Source organism: Artemia sp. Qi Xiang Cuo, chromosome 9, assembly GCF_049724085.1.
Source record: "Artemia sp. Qi Xiang Cuo chromosome 9, ASM4972408v1, whole genome shotgun sequence".
Taxonomy (NCBI): Eukaryota; Metazoa; Arthropoda; class Branchiopoda; order Anostraca; family Artemiidae; genus Artemia; species Artemia sp. Qi Xiang Cuo.
Window position 1 is genome coordinate 4243858 of NC_142802.1, and position 16752 is coordinate 4260609.

The 16752-nt window shown below is 34.6% G+C and overlaps 1 protein-coding gene across 1 annotated transcript in view; it reads left to right on the forward strand.

Annotated features, from left to right (window-relative positions):
• The window catches only part of tmod (tropomodulin), a 72769-nt gene that overhangs the window by 20038 nt on the left and 35979 nt on the right, over positions 1 to 16752 (forward strand). Inside the window, exons 2-3 of the mRNA XM_089093836.1 lie at positions 8233 to 8274; positions 12257 to 12382. Of these exons, the coding sequence (XP_088949962.1) occupies positions 8233 to 8274; positions 12257 to 12382 (168 nt within the window). The remainder of the gene's footprint in view (positions 1 to 8232; positions 8275 to 12256; positions 12383 to 16752) is intronic.

A 16752-nucleotide genomic window follows, 5' to 3' on the forward strand; every position in this document is an offset into this window, starting at 1 on the left:
TCTATTACTTCGAACAGGATACAACTAAAAGACCAGTGTAAACCCCTTCAATTATTATCGTGCTAACGTGTGCATTTTGAGTCCGAGCTTTTGTTGTGACTATTTCGCGAAGAAAACCATATAGGCATGAGCCCAGGGAAGCAAATATTAGTTGAAATTCTCCAAAGATGCCTTAAACAAGGCTTTAAATTCTAAAAGTATTTATAATTCTTTTGATTCACCTCTAAGCGGCCACGTTTTTGATAACCCCAGCCATTACATACTGTTTGAAAAATCTTCCCTCATTAGCACTGACTTAGCACTGACTAACAGGTCGTTCGTGAGGCAATAGAAATTAAGCTCAAGGTAAATAATAATATTTCTTTGGCTTATATACCAAATACCTACGCAGCAATCTTGAGTTCTAACCAGCATTCGCACTTTGATAGAAAGATTTTAAAGACATCCATTGATATCTTAAACACGAGAGAAATTGATTAATGATTACTAATGCACAATGAAGACAATAAAAAAGGGGTTATTCATCATTTGTTCTGGAGTGTGCAGAAGCGAGCGGGAGTGAGTTGGAAGAACCGTAATGGTACCGGCCGGCTAATAGGCCTTAAATTGCTGGGGGTAGTTAGCTCAAGTACCCGCACTTCCCGCAACCCATCAATAGAATTAGGAACTTTAATTGGGATTATTGTTATTAATGGACAGGAAGACTTCTTTATATCTAGGGCTTGGTTACAGATGAGGGATCTCTGACTATCTGAAGATACTTTTTGGAGAGTAAAAGGGGTAAAAGGACTAATTGGCAGTTCATATACCCTGCATACAATTTTTGGAACTGAAGCTGGGTTTCTTTAAATGGGGATTTGGGGGAGTATTTAGTCAATGCTTTATACATAAATTTAGCTAAAAACGATTTGACGAATTATATTAAAAACCTGTAGTCCATTCAAGTGAACCTGTTGCAAAAAGACCTTTGAGGGTAGTTGATAAAAAGGCAAGAATGAATGACAGAAAGGTATTAAAGACATGTTCTTAATTTTTACTTCACCTCAAGGAATTGCTTCTTATTGTTTTGTTTCATATAATAGTCCTGGTTGAACTTTTAAGTAAGGATTCTGGGACTGTTTAAAGTTTTAAAAGTAGAATTTTAATGTAAGTCTTATTTTATTTGTACATGTTTTGCAGAGGACTTCCCTTGGATATAGGGCCGAAATATTCATTTGAGGTTTAAGGAAGTTTCACTGTCTTAAAAATTCCCTATTGTTTTACTAGTTGTTTATTTTTTTTAATTCTCCATCAACGTTACAGCCCAGAAAAGAGTCGTCCTGCTTTGTTCCATTATCAGTTTTCAAACATTTCAAATCCTCCAGCAATATTGTTGAACATCTATTCAATTTGTTAGAGACATTCACTAACTATGTTAGCTCCCTATTTTTTGCTAGCTTGCGGAAACACAATTGTTAGTAAAACAGTTAGCTAATAATTTTTCTTAAGGTGGTGGAAAAACAACTCTAGTAGCAAAAGATATTGAAACCTTGCAAAGTATTGTTATGAGCCATAATATTCTACAAAAATAATACTTTTTGCATAAAACAAGGTCAAAGTGATAGCAACTTATAGTAAACATATAAAACGGTCTTCGACTGCTCCCTTGGAAATAATCCATCAGTCATAAAAGTATAACGATATGTCAACCAGTGTAACGAACCAGCTTAGCCAATGTGAAACTTCTGTAGCAGAATCTCAGTAAATTTTTTTTGGATGTAGCTGTTGTTGTTAGTGCTTCCGGGCTATCTGCTCTTTACATGCGTGACGTATGTTAATTTAAAATCTAGCAAACCCACTTATAACTTAGTGAAGAGTCAAGGAAGAAAACTTTTATAACTTTTGCGGGAACTTTAAAACTTTGATGGTGCTGTAATTTCTTCTTATTCAATCATTATTTCTTTTCTTCCCAGTTTAACATGTAGACACTCAAACTTCTGGCCGGGGGCATAATACAACAAAAAAATGCTTGGCTGTTTAAATCTAAAAATATAACATAAATAAAATGCAGTGCAACAAATCTATTCTTGGTAAATCAAAACATAAAATGCTTGAATATGAAATATAATGCAAAATCTCATCTAACTTTTTCTTCTTTATAAAAGGGCCTAAAAAACTAACAGAAAGTTTTCTAGCCCAGCTGGGCGCGTCTGCGAATCCTAGCACATAACGAAGGGTAAAAGCACCGAAAAATTTAATACAATCGGACCTTAAAATCTACCGATGGCTATTATATCTCCGGCAGAACACGCTATTATATTTCTGGTGTCTCCACGGGTGTATTTTGAAATATTGCTATATTTTGTCTACGATCGCAGATTTGCCAAACATACTTTATGGGGAGTGCTAATAGCTCTGTCTTATCTTGTTTCATTATTTAGACAATAATGAAATAATTCACATAAATAAATATTTTAGTGTTTTTTGATTTTTTAACGCTCTGTAATTCATTCATAAATTTTTTGATCGATTATTTTTATAAATTATAGTTATTTCTGTATACTTAAGTATTTGTTTAAATCTATTTGATTTAAGCTTCGCCCTTTTCATTATAAATATATATCTAACAACTGAAACGATATCAAGGCAAAATAAACCGGCTGAAGATTACAGGAAGTCAGGGTTTGTTTACTTAGAAAATGTTATCTGTCTTGAATAAATCTGAACAAATGATGAAATTGCAGATTTGCAACTTTTTGCCAACTTAGAAAGCTTTAGTCCTAGGCTAGTGAATCAAACTTCCAGGAATGAATCTACTGCCCGAATTAGGGCGTGAGGTTGTGTTTTTAAGCTTGTACTTTCGCCAATTCTTTTGTCAACATTCCTTTGCAGGCTATGGCTCCTGTACTAAACATTATTTGAGCATAGGCCCATAATAACAAAAGAGCAGGCTAGCCTTTCTGATTACCCATTCAGTGCTGTTTGAAAGCATAATTATTGCTACCATGACAATTTTATCCCATTTTTGCTCACAATTTATCACAATTTTGCTGTCTAAAACAGTAGGCTAGGCTACTTGAGTTTGCCAAGGCTATGTGAATAGAAATTTTTTTGACTTACTTATCACTTTTGCTCAGCAGGGTTGCCAACATAGAGGGAACTGGTTGACACTGCTGTCAGTCTTCTCCAAGCAGCCCTGTCCAGGGCTAAGGATGGGGCCTCATTTGGGTTGATGTTGTGGTTGAGGAGGCATTGATTTATAACATCAGCTCATCTGGTGCACAGCCTCCCTCAAGGACATTTCCAGACAATTGAGGGATTGAAGTCCAATATGATCCTTGCAGTGGTAGTTGGTGGAAGGTGGAGTAAGTGGCTGTACCATCTTAGAGAACAAGCTTCTACATGGGAAGAGAGGTTCACCAACTCAAAGGTCCTCAGGATCTCAGTATTGTGGATCTTGTCATACCATTTGAAGCCTTCAACTTGATGCAGCTGTATAGTTTGGATGGCATCAACCTTTCTTAGCTGTGTCTGGGCTATTGGCCATGTCTCAGAAGAGTACAGCATGATGCTTGAGACTGTGGCATTGTAGATACAGGCTTTTGTAAGGCAACTAATTTGCAGTTTGTGGAAGACTGCTCTCAGGAGTCATCCAAATACAGAGTTTGCCTTGGCTGAGATTTCAGTGTCAGGTGTGCCATTTGATGATATAATTGATCCAAGATAGGTGAACTGCCTTACCACATCAACAGCTTGGCCTTTGATCACAGCAGTTAATGGTGACACCAATGCGGTCTTTTCTATGGGCATGATCTTTGTTTTCTTCCAGTTGATTTGCAGCCCAACTGAGGAGGCAGTGGAGGAGAGCATCTCAAGTACAGACTTAAGTTGGTTGATATTTTCACTGAGGATGGCTACATTGTCAGCAAAGTCAACATCAAACAAAGTCCAGCATAACTTATGCCAAAAGGGTGGACATGGTGTGTCTCATTCAAAATGTGGTTGATGACACAGTTAAACAGCTCAGGTGCAGCAGTGCATCCTTGCTGTACACCATTTTTTATGGGGAGGAAGAAGAAAGCATCCTGTTAACAAGGATGGTGCTTTCTGTGCTGCAGTAAAGTTCTGTAAAGAGGCTGACTATCTTTGTTGGTAGGCCTGCAGCCTTCAGGATTAGCCAAAGGGACTGCCTGTCAACAGTGTCAAAGGCAGAACGAAAGTCAATGAAAGCTATGTAAGCTTTCTTGTTGAATTCCAGTGTCTTCTCAATGATCTGTCTGACTGTATGAATCTGTTCAGTTGTTGATCTTCCTGGCATGAATCTGGCTTGTTGGGGGCAGCGCAAAGCATGTAAGAAACTTATTGCACATTTCTACAGCAGCATTGCAAACAGCTTTCCAGGAACAGAGAGTAGGGTGATACCACGGTAGCTGCTGCAATCCATCTTGCTGCCCTTGCGCTTAAACAATGGCATGCTGATTCCTTTCTTCCAGTCTGACAGTATAACTTCAGTGCACCAGATTACACTGAACACTATCTGCAGCCAAAGTATCATTGCAGTGCTGCCTGTAGTAAGTAGCTCTGAAGCAATACCACAGGTACCAGCTGCTTTATTGTTATTGTTTTTAGTTTCCTCACTGCTGATTTAATCTCTTCAGGAGAAAATTCAGTGCTGTTGGGGGCAGGGGTAGCTTTTACAGTTGCAGCAACAAGCACTGGGTCAATGCGGTTGGGCAGATCTGAGTTTAGCAGCTTATTAAAGTGTTTCTTCCAGAGACCAACACATTGAGAATGATTGTATATAGTTTCTCCATTTGCTGCTTTCAGGATCTTGAAAGTTACACCTATGTCTTTCTTTTGGGCAGCATGTTCGAGCTCAGCAGCTTTACCCGAAATGAAATCTTTCTTGTCCCTGTGGAGCAAGGAGCTTCGTAATTTGTTGAGCTGTCTGTAAAGTGTCATATCTCCTTGTAATCTCGCTTGCCGTCTCTGCTCAATTATTTCAAACGTCTGGTTGCTAATCCACTCTTTTTTCTTTCATGGCTTTGAGCCAACAACTTCAGTAGCTGCTCTGAGAACATTGTCTTTGAAAGTGGTCCATGCTGACTCACTATCTGAACACAGCTGGAGTGCCTCAAAGCAATTAAAGACTTCAACCATATACTGCTCATGAACCAAGGGATCTTGCTTCAGTCAAGAGGTGTCTATCTTCTTGGTGGATGAGGAGTTACTCTTATTGGCCCTCAGTCAGATTTTTATCCTTGCAGAGACGAGACGATGGTCAGCATTGCCAAGCTTGGCACCTCTGTATGAGCAGCAGTTCTGGACAAATGAAAGCCAGCATCATCAAACAATGATGTAGTCAAGCATCTTTTTGGTCCTGCCATCTTTGCTGTACCATGTGTACTTTGCAATGTCTTTTATCACAAACCAGGCATTTGTGACTGCTAGAGCATGGGTGATGCAGCAACTGAGCAGCTGCTCACCATTATCATTCAGAGCATCAACTGTCACAGGTCCAACAGCAGCATCATACAGACCAGAGCTGTTAGCCATACCAGTGTTAAAATCTCCTAGGAGGTAATCATGTGGAGGTATGAAGGAGAGCTTGGAGGACAGTAGGGCATAGAAGTTGTCCTTATCTTCATCTTGGGCCTCATTTGTTGGTGCATAGCAGGTAAGAACAGTTATCTTCCTGTGCTTGCTGTCAATTCTCACTCTCAGTAGACATGATGAGATAGGCATAAATGACAATAAGGCTTTCCGAGCAAAATTGTTGAGAACAAAGCCAACTCCCCCTCTTCTTTGGGGTCCATCAGACCAAAGCAGTGTCTGCCCTTCTCTAATATCTTCTTTGCTGCTTCCTGTAAGGTGAGTTTCTGTTATTCCTGCAATCCTCACTTTGTATCTTCTTAGTTCTTTTGCTAAAAGAAGCTTAGAACCAGGCTGGTTCAGCAGCAGGACATTCCAGGTGGTGACATTAATGCCACCTTGGTCAACACTGTTCAAAGGGGTACGTCCTTGGACAGGCACGGGAGAGTAGGCTGGCATCCAAGGCTGTATATTCACTTCCATTCATAGCAAATAATTTCAGTAGGAGGGTTGCTAGCCCAACCGTCCCTAGGTGCATTTAGTTCTCTGGTGGCTATCCAGATATCCAGAGGCATGTGAAGTCAGCTCTGCGTGTGCCATGAATGCATGGGAGCAGACTTCAGACAAGCACCATTATGTGAATAGAACTCTATATGTGAATATGTGAATAGAACTCTCAGAAATATTTCTAGAGTCTAAATTTTGCCCTGGGAAGGTCTTTTAAAGTGTCTGCCTCCATTCCTCCCCACTCTAAAAGGTACTAGCCTACCCAGTAAATTTGGAATAACGTTTATAGGCCTATTTAGGTAGCTAAGAAATAAACTTACCTCTATAGTCAGAATTGCATCCTGAACCCAAATTTAAGGTAAATTTGCAGGTGGCACAATAATTTAGCTAAGATGAAAGTTCAGGAAAAGGCATCACTTGATGCCTTTTTTTTATGCTCTTTCATAATTCAATAATCACTTCTGTTGCAAATTACATCTTGAGCCCTTAAAGGAGCCCCAAAGGTACTCATTTTTGTAACTACCCAAAGAAGTTACCAGCAGTAGTTAAGTTATTGAAAAGTTGTTAAAAACATATCTCTAGTTTATAAATAAGTTGTTCAAGGGTAATATATTCAAAAAACTTATTTATGACAATTCAAACCTCATTTATTGGGCAACACAAATATAAACTGTTTTCCTAATGTTTCAAGTTTTTCAAATGCTGTTGACAAAAATAGTGCTGAATTTTGCAATTTGAAACTTTGCTGTTGACAATTCAGGGTATATATTCGCACATTAGGGGGGTTGGTAAATTTCATGGTAATTTTGCAGTAGACCATATAATTTAGCTTGGATAAGACCATATAAGTGAAAAACATCATTTGATGTATTTTTATGCTCTTTCATAATTTATATAAAGTACCTTCATGGCCCCTTTAAGGGCTCAAGATGCAATTTGCAACAGAAACAATTATTGAATTATGAAAGAGCATAAGAAAAGGCATCAAATGATGTATTCACTTTCATCCTAGCTAAATTATTGTGCCACCTGCAAATTTACCAAATTATCATGTAGGCAAATTTCAGGACCCTCTAGAGGGAGAAGGAGTGGAGGTAGATACTTCAAAATACTTCCCAGGACACTCTTTAGCCTGTAGACCTATCAATGAAAGTTTTTATTTTCCTAACCTAACCCCTTTCCAAGATAGCCAAAAGTAGCTAAAGTAGAATTTTACCCTTGAAACATTAGGAAAACAGTGTATATTTGTGTTGCCCAATAAATGAGGTTTGAATTGTTATAAATAAGTATTTTTTTGAATATATTACTCTTGAACACTCAAAAATAAGGCTTAGGATAAAGTTTTCAATTATTACCTTTTCCTCTTTCCTAAGCCAGACTTGTTTTGTTTGTACATACTATGCTTTTACAAAATCTTTTACACCTTACTATTAAGGAAGAGGCAGAGAGAGGAACTTAAAGCCTATTTGCCTGGTACCAATTTGGTCTCTAGGATTCATTTCTGAAAATCTTGTTCACCCAGCATAACTTCTTATCCTTGTTTGTGCTCCTAATGTCTATTTATCCATTAAAAATCATAATAACATTGTTTTTAGGTTTATTCCTTTATTTATACTAGCTGAATTACAATTCAGCTAGTAATTACTATTATTATTTACTATTAAATAAATATCTTATATTCATTATAGCCTTATAAGCTTTTAGGCACAAAATTAATTTAGCTTAAGTTAGACATAATCTGAGATTGAATTTGAGAAAGATTACTTAAATTTTTTCTGGAGGTATTGTTTCATGATAGTCTTAGGTTATCCTTTGGCTGGCCATATATCAAATTATGGCCTGTATGGAGAACATTGTTTCATTCCACTTTCCTGTGCTATAATCAAAGAATATTAAGATGGCTGTACCACAGTTTACAGATGACAGATAGCCAAAAATTGTGCCATTTTGCCATCATAAACTGAAAATTCATAAAAGGGAGGTGGTAAAATAAACACTATATTATTATTTACTATATGCTATAACTAGCTGAGTTACTATTAGTATTGTGACCAATTATGAGTTTTGTGTAGAAATAATTATTTGTAGCTACAGTCAGTTTGGTAATTGGTGCCAGAAGTTTTAACCTATTACAATATATTTGCTTTATTCTAGGCAGGAATTGCTGGGACAGATACAGAACTTTTTGATCCTGAGGTATATATGTTAAAAAAGACTCCTGCAATATAGACATTCAGTCTTGTGTTGTCAATTAGTTTACATACAGTAGATGCATCAAAGGTTGTTATTATAAAAAAAGGAAAAATAACAGGAAGAAAGGAAAAATAGAAAATTATATTTGAATTTCATATCTTGTTGTGCTAATATCTTCTCTTAATTGCTTTGATAAACCAAATTTAAATAATTATCGATTTTACTTACTATTATGATTACTAATAGAAGCTTCAGTAATTCCTCCATATCTAATTGACTGCTTGATTTATGTAAATGTAAAATTGAACTAAATTAAAATATAGTTTTGTTTAAAGCTCTGTGGTAATTAAAAGGCTAAATAAAAACACATCTCTTAGCTTTAATGGGAAAACTGCAATTCAAAGTTTAAGTACATAAAAAAATAACATAATTATTGCCCTGTGCTGACTTTAGCCTCAGGGGCCCTAAGCTCCAAAAGCCTGCTCACCTGTTTTTAAGTTAATTAGTTACTTTATTTTTGTTATTTCACAGATAAGTAAATCAGTTCAATAAGATAAGACATTAAAAAACATCTATTTCAATGCAATTAATTTATTCCAAGGAACGCGTAAATGTTTTCTATTTTTTATTATTTAAAACATTACTGAAGAAATTTAAAAATTTAGTTTTTTCTTCAATCTGAGGAGTTAGTGACTGTTAATTTTAATCTAAAGATTAATATAGGAACATTTTCTCTTTGTATAGCAATGAATTTCGAATATATAGTTAAAAAAAAAAGGGACTGATAGCAAATAAAATTCAAGGATCTAGAAATGCTTGATAGTAAAAGTCTGCAAATCTAGACTTAGGTGCTAAATTTTATGTTATTTTCTCAGTGTACACTGTTGTTCTGTACAAATTTAGTATTTTATTATTATGTCCTGTTTTGTGTGTGATTGTTGATGTGGGTGTAACTAATATAGAAAGTAGTTTCCTAACTTATGGATGAATTTTGCATCTTGAATTATTTTTAATCAAAAGAATTGCATTTTGAAGGAACTTTCAAATATTGGATACTTGTGGCTAAATTAAGGAGGCCACAATCACATATTTAGCCAAACTTAAAACAAGTAGAATATATCACAGTTAAGAGTTGGGCTGCCTCCCTCACCAAATACCCTCCAAGAGGCACAAGTAGGGGCATTATGTATGGGGGGAGGGAGAGGGTGACCCCCCCCCAATGTTTTCAACAAGTCAATAAAAAAAATTCCAGCTGGTAAAATAGTGGTGTGAAGTGTCAGTATTTTACTGGCATAATTTTTGTTTCAGCAAATAAGCTGATGGAAACATATGACAAAAATCAGTGACGGAAGATCAGTCTCAGGTGGTAAAAACACTAAAAGTGGCTATCCAGTTGGTAATCTATTGCCCCCCTCCCCCCAATAGTTTGGCTAGTGACATATGGCTGGGCTTATGCCTTGTATATGATTTACTGGAAACTAAACAGATTGATTCCATAATTGCCCAGGTTTGTTTAAAAGTGTTATCATGATATAAACTTTATACTTTTGAATAAAACAAAGGAAGCATGAAGTGCTTTATTTGAATGAAAGGAAGTGTGTCCCTGAAAACTAATGTTCTTTAAAATAGAAAAGCAAAATTAATTATATATGTATTTACTGTGCAAAGTTTTTTTTATGTAAGTTTAATTGGTATTTTGATCTTTTTTCATGGCATGACAAAACAAGAAATCTGTTTAAAATGCAAAGTTTGGTTATAAAATAATGGGACTGATGCTGAAAATTTTTTTTATTTTAAATTAATTTATATTTAATTTTCATTCCTTCAGTATACACCCCTCTTCTATCTCTACCCTGCTCTGTGCACATTTTCAGTGTTAAAAGAAATGCTTGAAGTTGTTTTACATAACATATTCATGACATGCACTAAATTTTCTTCAAAGTGTCAAGCATATCACATCTTTATATTGGCTTAGACTAACTCTATATTGGCTATATAATACATATCTTTAGACCAACCAGGTCTAAGCATGTTTTTGTACCATGTCAGGACTTTGATCATTTTCCCACTGTGCACAAAAAGTGCTGGAAGTAGTCTTACGTGATGCTGCTAACTTTTCTGTCACAGTGTCAGCCATTTCAAACCTACCATTAGATTGTAATCTTAATTTTAATTAAAATTTTGTATGCAATAAAAAATTACAATCAGGCCTTAGACTGTTTTTTTGGCTCTTTGCCAAGACTTGATTGTTTCCAAACTGAGTATTTTCATACTAGATTTTTTTTTTGCACCAAGTCAATCCACAAACATTCTGGCAAAACTCCATAGCTTAGACTTACTGGTCTAAAATCTCTAGAAGGAAGTCTTTCTACTTTAGCTATGTGCCTACCATATTTCAAGCAGATCTGGGCATAATTTCATGCCTAAGATAGGTGGACTCAAAAGTGGTGCACTGGGCTGAAATAGGCTACGTCCCTTCTGTCCCCTTGGCCCAAAGTACTTCCCCCATAGATTTTGAGGAAATTTGAGTACTTGCATCCATAGGTTGGTGAAGGAGTGTGCATCTCTGAAAATCACACTTTTTTTTCCAATTCTCCCAACTTACTTGCCCTGTAATTTTTCAGCCAATTGGTGAAAAAACCTGTCTACGTTTCTGCTGAAAATTTGGTGGTAGAGGATGGTCCTGGAGGGCCAGAACCCCATTTTGGGCCTCAAATCATACAAATTGAAAGTTATTGTAATGAGACCAACCAAATTGACTCTTTGTACTTGAAAACAGCTGCATGCAGAGCAGACACTACTCCTGTGCCCAGCACCATGGATAAAGTTAGGAAACTAAGTGAATCTTAAGTTTTTCAAGGCAGTAGGCTATGGTTAATCCCAATTTCTACATCCATCAATGACCTTTATCACTTTTCTCTGGACTGCTGCAAGGTACTTTTGATGGCCCTTATTTACAAGGAAAGGAACATACACAACAAATTTCATCTTAGGTCTAAAAATACCCTGGTATACCTTTTTCATAGAAAAATGGATTTATTGCAAAATGTTTGTTTTATAGTCCTTGAACTTGATTGAGTCTGCTAAAATCCAGAAGTCTTTCTCAACGTTCGTTTACGTTATAACCTCCTTATAGCCATCACTATTGCACATAAGCTATTGCAAGGATTAATTTTGTTTTCCAAAAGAAGGGGTTTGCAGTTTCTGAAGCTTCAATCTAACCTCAAGACCTTTGCTGAATTACATAGCTCATCTTACATAGCTCTTGTTCATATAAGGGGAATTACAAAGAAGTTTAATTGTGGAGCTATCTTTATTATAAATATATGGGGAATTGTAAACTGTCTTTCACATAGCCACTCAGTACTTTGACTTTTTGTTGTTAACAGTTAGTTTGAGAGTAGAAATTCTCCCTGTCACTATTGCCATTCTACCTGCAGTTTTATATTTGTTGATATAATTATTGAAACACCTGCACACAGGGTGCCAACACCACATACCTGCACATAGGCAAGGTCCCCTGGAAAGATTGTTCTAAAGACCCCCCGCCTACCCAAAAATTTAGAAAATACTGGTCTAAAATGGAATGTCTCTAATTTAGACCTAACCCTTTACAAGTTGAAATGCTGTTAACCCCTCCCACCTCCTTGGGGTCAAACCTATATGTATCTGTGGTTATTTGGATCTAAATATCTAATTTTCAAGATGCTTTGATGTTTTTCAAAAATTTGGTACTTAAAATATAACCACGTCTTATCTTTGAATGACCAAATTTTATTCTACAGATCTTTTTTTTTTTTTTTTTTTTTTTGTGTGTGTAAAACACTTGAAACTTTAACTAACATCTTCCTTTTCAAATGCACTTTACTAGCTTTAAACCATTAAACCTGGCTATTTAACCAACTTCAACAACAGAAATGCAACTTGGAAAGATATTAAGATTCATTTTGTGTAGCACATCATCTGCAACTTTGAGCAATTTTAGGTCATGACTTCTAGAAAATTATATGGTAAAGATCTGTCTGAATATGATGATGTAGATGTGGAAGACCTTCTGACCCAGCTAACGCCTGAAGAAATAGAATTGCTGTCAAAAGAAGTAGATCCTGATGTAAGTTTCTTTCTTTCATTGTATTGTATTTTATTTTAGTTTGTTTTTACCACACAGTAATGTAGTATACAGAAACCTTTCCAGGGGGAGAGGGGACTAATGTCCAAAATTTTTTTATGCCAGAAAAGTGTTCTATGGAACACTGCAATTACACTTTTTTCCAGTTTTTGAATATGTTTGCCTTTACTGTGAGACTAATACCTCCTCGCCCTCCTCTGTAATTGCACTTCTCTCTGAGCAAAATTTACATTGAATGTTACTACTTTTTATTGAGTTATTTTTCTTCTAGTACTTCTCTCATAATGAAGATATTACCTAAACTATACCTTATATATTTTTATAGATTGAATTGGATGAACTGTCCTTCTGCAAACTAGTATCATGAATATTTCCACAAAAATATTTTTTTTAATGGAAAAATACAAAGTTGAGGTATTTGATGATTAGACTGTTAAATTAGACCAGTGGATTTTTGAATTTCAGTTTCTACCCAATTTGGGTAGTTAAATACCCAGTAATTAAATTTGGTGTCACAGTTTTGGAATTGGATTGTACTTAAAACTCTTAATTTGACAGTCTTAAACAGGAGCAAGATAATGTCACTGGCTTGCTTGAATGCACGTCACAGTCGATATTGTGAGGGAATCAAAAAACAAACTCTTAAAATCCAATCAAAACTACCAAAATTCTGGATGTATTGCTCATTATTGTTTTTTTGTTTCTGGATTTCACCCCTTTGTTTTGAGAAGGGGATTCGAATCTAATTTGTATTTACTATTTCCAGTACTGCAAGTTTCTTCTTTATTTGCCTTGTTCTTGCTGGAATAGAAAAATAATCTTTTGGTTTTGTGCTACTGATAGTATGTGCACTCTACACCATCATCAATGCAAACTTATATCTGTGGGTGGTTAAGGTGCTCTCACCAGTGTCTCATCGAGTGGCTTAATCCTGTTTGATATTTGTATTGTTATTTATTTGTTATTCTTTCTGTGAATTTTCTTTCTTTTCCATTTTACTCCTATTTTCCATTTTATATGGGTCCTTTATATAAAATATATATATATATATATATATATATAAATATATATATATATATATATATATATATATATATATATATATATATATATATATATATATATATATATATATATATATACCCACATTTAAATCATTTTTTTTTTACTGATTTCGTTGTAAAATTCGACTGCTTGGGATTTTGAATTCTGGTTTTCATTTCATATTTCCCCTATAAGGCTCTATTGCTTGGAATGCAGTGTGAGAGAGAGAGAGAGAGAGAGAGAGAGAGAGAGAGAGAGAGAGAGAGAGAGAGAGAGAGAGAGAGAGAGAGAGAGATAGAAAAAGACAATATTATGAAAAACACACTAAAAAAGGAAAGAAAAAAATGGCTTTTCGTCCACCACTCATTACAAGTCATAAATCAACCCAGAGTGAAGTGCTATGTGCAATCACAATTACCAACAAGTATTTCCAACATGGCCCTGGGAGATCTACACCAGGGGAAACAAAAGAGGAAAAAATAAGTATATTAAAAAAATAACAAAAACGAGAAACAAAATAGGACGAAAAGAAAAAATGAAAAAAAATAATATATAAACAAGGAAAGGCAAATAAGACAAAATCGAAACAGAGTCGAAGAAATCGAAACAGATCTTAACAGTTTTTTTTAAGGTGAAATGAAACTGAAAAATTATAAGAGTTAGAATATACAGTTTCGGCCCGTCAAATGATATTTTCATCACAAGGACAAGACGCACATGTTTGGCAATGTTTGCCTGGAATAGCCATTCCGAGAGAAAAACTTTATCTTGTCTTATTAGCGCATTAGAACATCTTTTGCTACCTTGAGAAGCCGTTTTGTAAATTCCGGGGATGACTAACCTGAATTAGTGCCTCGGAAAGGTTTTTCAAACTTCTATGTTCTTTCCTTTCCTTGTAATAAGGGTTGAAACATTCTACTAAATAAAGTTCAAACTATAAATATATGACTGAAATTAATAAAAAAAAAAAAAATTGGCTTAAAATATGGCTGAAATCCTGCAGTCAAAGGTTTTAACTTAAAACCCACAGAGACTTCACATAATCTTTTAAGCCTTTCAAATATGGGAGGGGCTGTTATAGCAGCTTGAAAGCGTTTCTCCAGGCTATAAGCCCATTCCTGAAAGTCTTATTTACGTTGCACAAGACATTTCTTAGTTAGAAAAAAACCCGCTTTTCTATTGTAGTCAACATGATTTCAAAAATGTTGGCCAAAATACCGTTCTCATTGACCTTGCTGGGTTTTTAACAATCATCCTTATTATTGAAATTTATATTTATTTATTTTTAGCCCGTCATACCCTACACAAAAGGTTCACAGAGACAGAGTAAATAGAGAAAACGAAAAAAAAAACGAAATAAGAGAAAGAAAAAAAGAGACATAACAATATTTATCAGAACAATTAATAAAGGACATCTATAAAACACTGAACAACTTTACTTTATCCCCTTGTTAATTTTACGAGTTTTCGTTTTTTTGGCATTTTCGCTGACTTGACATTGGCCTTCTAATTTTATGAGTTTATTTTGTTTTTAACATTTTTACGTATTTGACATTGACCCTTTTATAATTTTCTGTTGTTTTTTGATTGTTTGTTTTCGTTGTTCTTTTTCCGCTTTATTTGACTCTAAAGTGCGAATTCGGCCCTTTTTGGCTTGTGATAGCCGTTTTTCAGCAATAAATCTTATCTTATCTTACATATATACAAATTAAATATCACTGTATAAGAAGGTGATACCGTGGATGAAAATTGATTTTGCGATTGTAGTCTTCACAACCCTATTGTGCAGTATGTGCAGTTGTAAGTTGCACATACCGGAGATTTTGAGAATCTACAACTTCAACATTTACAATATTACAATCTAATTTTTCAATTAACTCCAAGCAGATGTTGTGAGGCGGATTTTTATCTCATACGCAGTTCAGACTCTTTTTCATACTATGAACTCCATCAAAGGCCCAGTTCCAGTCCCACTCCAATAAAACACCTAGACAAATTCAAATCTAAGAAAATGAATCAATGGAATGGATGGAAGGTGGAATGGATTTTGAACTGATTTTCTGGAAGTACTGAACAATAAAATTGAAAATATGCCTGCTCTTTCAATTTATTAGGGGGCTTGAATCCCCCCCCCCCCCCGAAATGTTTGTCTGGCTCGTAAATGTGTAACAAAATGGACATAAACAAATTTTCTATGCGTTTTTTTATTTTTTTTTTGTGTAACCCCCCCTTCCTCCCAATTTTTTTTTTAAACGATCACATTTAACTAAAAACCTTAAACCGTTTCGAGTCGGTCTGAACGACATAACTGTTACACAATTTTAATTGGCCGGTTAAATACAGTGTTAGTAGTTAAAAAAAAGGAGTGACCTTATTCGACGTTTAAAAAATAAACATTTTTTTTACGAGTTTAAGTTTTATATTTTTAATATTTAAATATGAATAGAGAACAAATAAATAAAAAAATAAAGCATTGAATCCAGTGTCTGAAAGACAGCTCTTTTAGACACGTTGTCTTGGCCTGGTAACTAAAAAAGAAGTAGTTAAAAAAAAGGAGTTAAAGAAGGAGAAGGTTTAGAAAAAAAAAATATTTTTTTACGATTTAAATTGATATTTTGTTAATATTTATATTTGAACCGATACAATTGAACTAAAAACATAACGCCTTTTCTACACTGTCTGAACGACAGATATGATCCACTTTTTTAAATGGCCTTTTACATATTGAGTTATTAGTTTAAAAAATTTATTTAACTAATTATACTGTTTAGAAAAAAAACATATTTTTTTACGAGTTAAATTTTTATATTGTTAATATTTAAATTTGATTCGATAACAATTAAAAAAAAAAACAAAAAATTTAATCCACTGTCTGAAAGACAGCTCTTTTACACAAGTTGTCTTGGCCTGGTAACTAAAAAAGAAGTAGTTTAAAAAAAGGAGTTAAATAAGGAGAAGGTTTAGAAAAAAAACATATTTTTTTACGATTTAACTTGTTAAATTGTTACTATTTAAATTTGAATCTATCCAAATTAACTAAAACACTTAAGCATTGTCTCGACTTTCTTATACACATATAGGTAACACACGTTGTATAGTCCTGTTCAAAAAAAAGTTATAATTTTATAAAAAGTATATAAAGTATTATACGTTTTAGAAAAAAAACATATTTTTTTACGATATAAATTTTTATATTGTTAATATTTAAATTTGATAAGATCAAAATGAAATACAAAAACAAAACATTGAATCGACTGTCTGAAATACAGCTCTTTTAGACAAGTTGTCTTGGCCTGGTAACTAAAAAA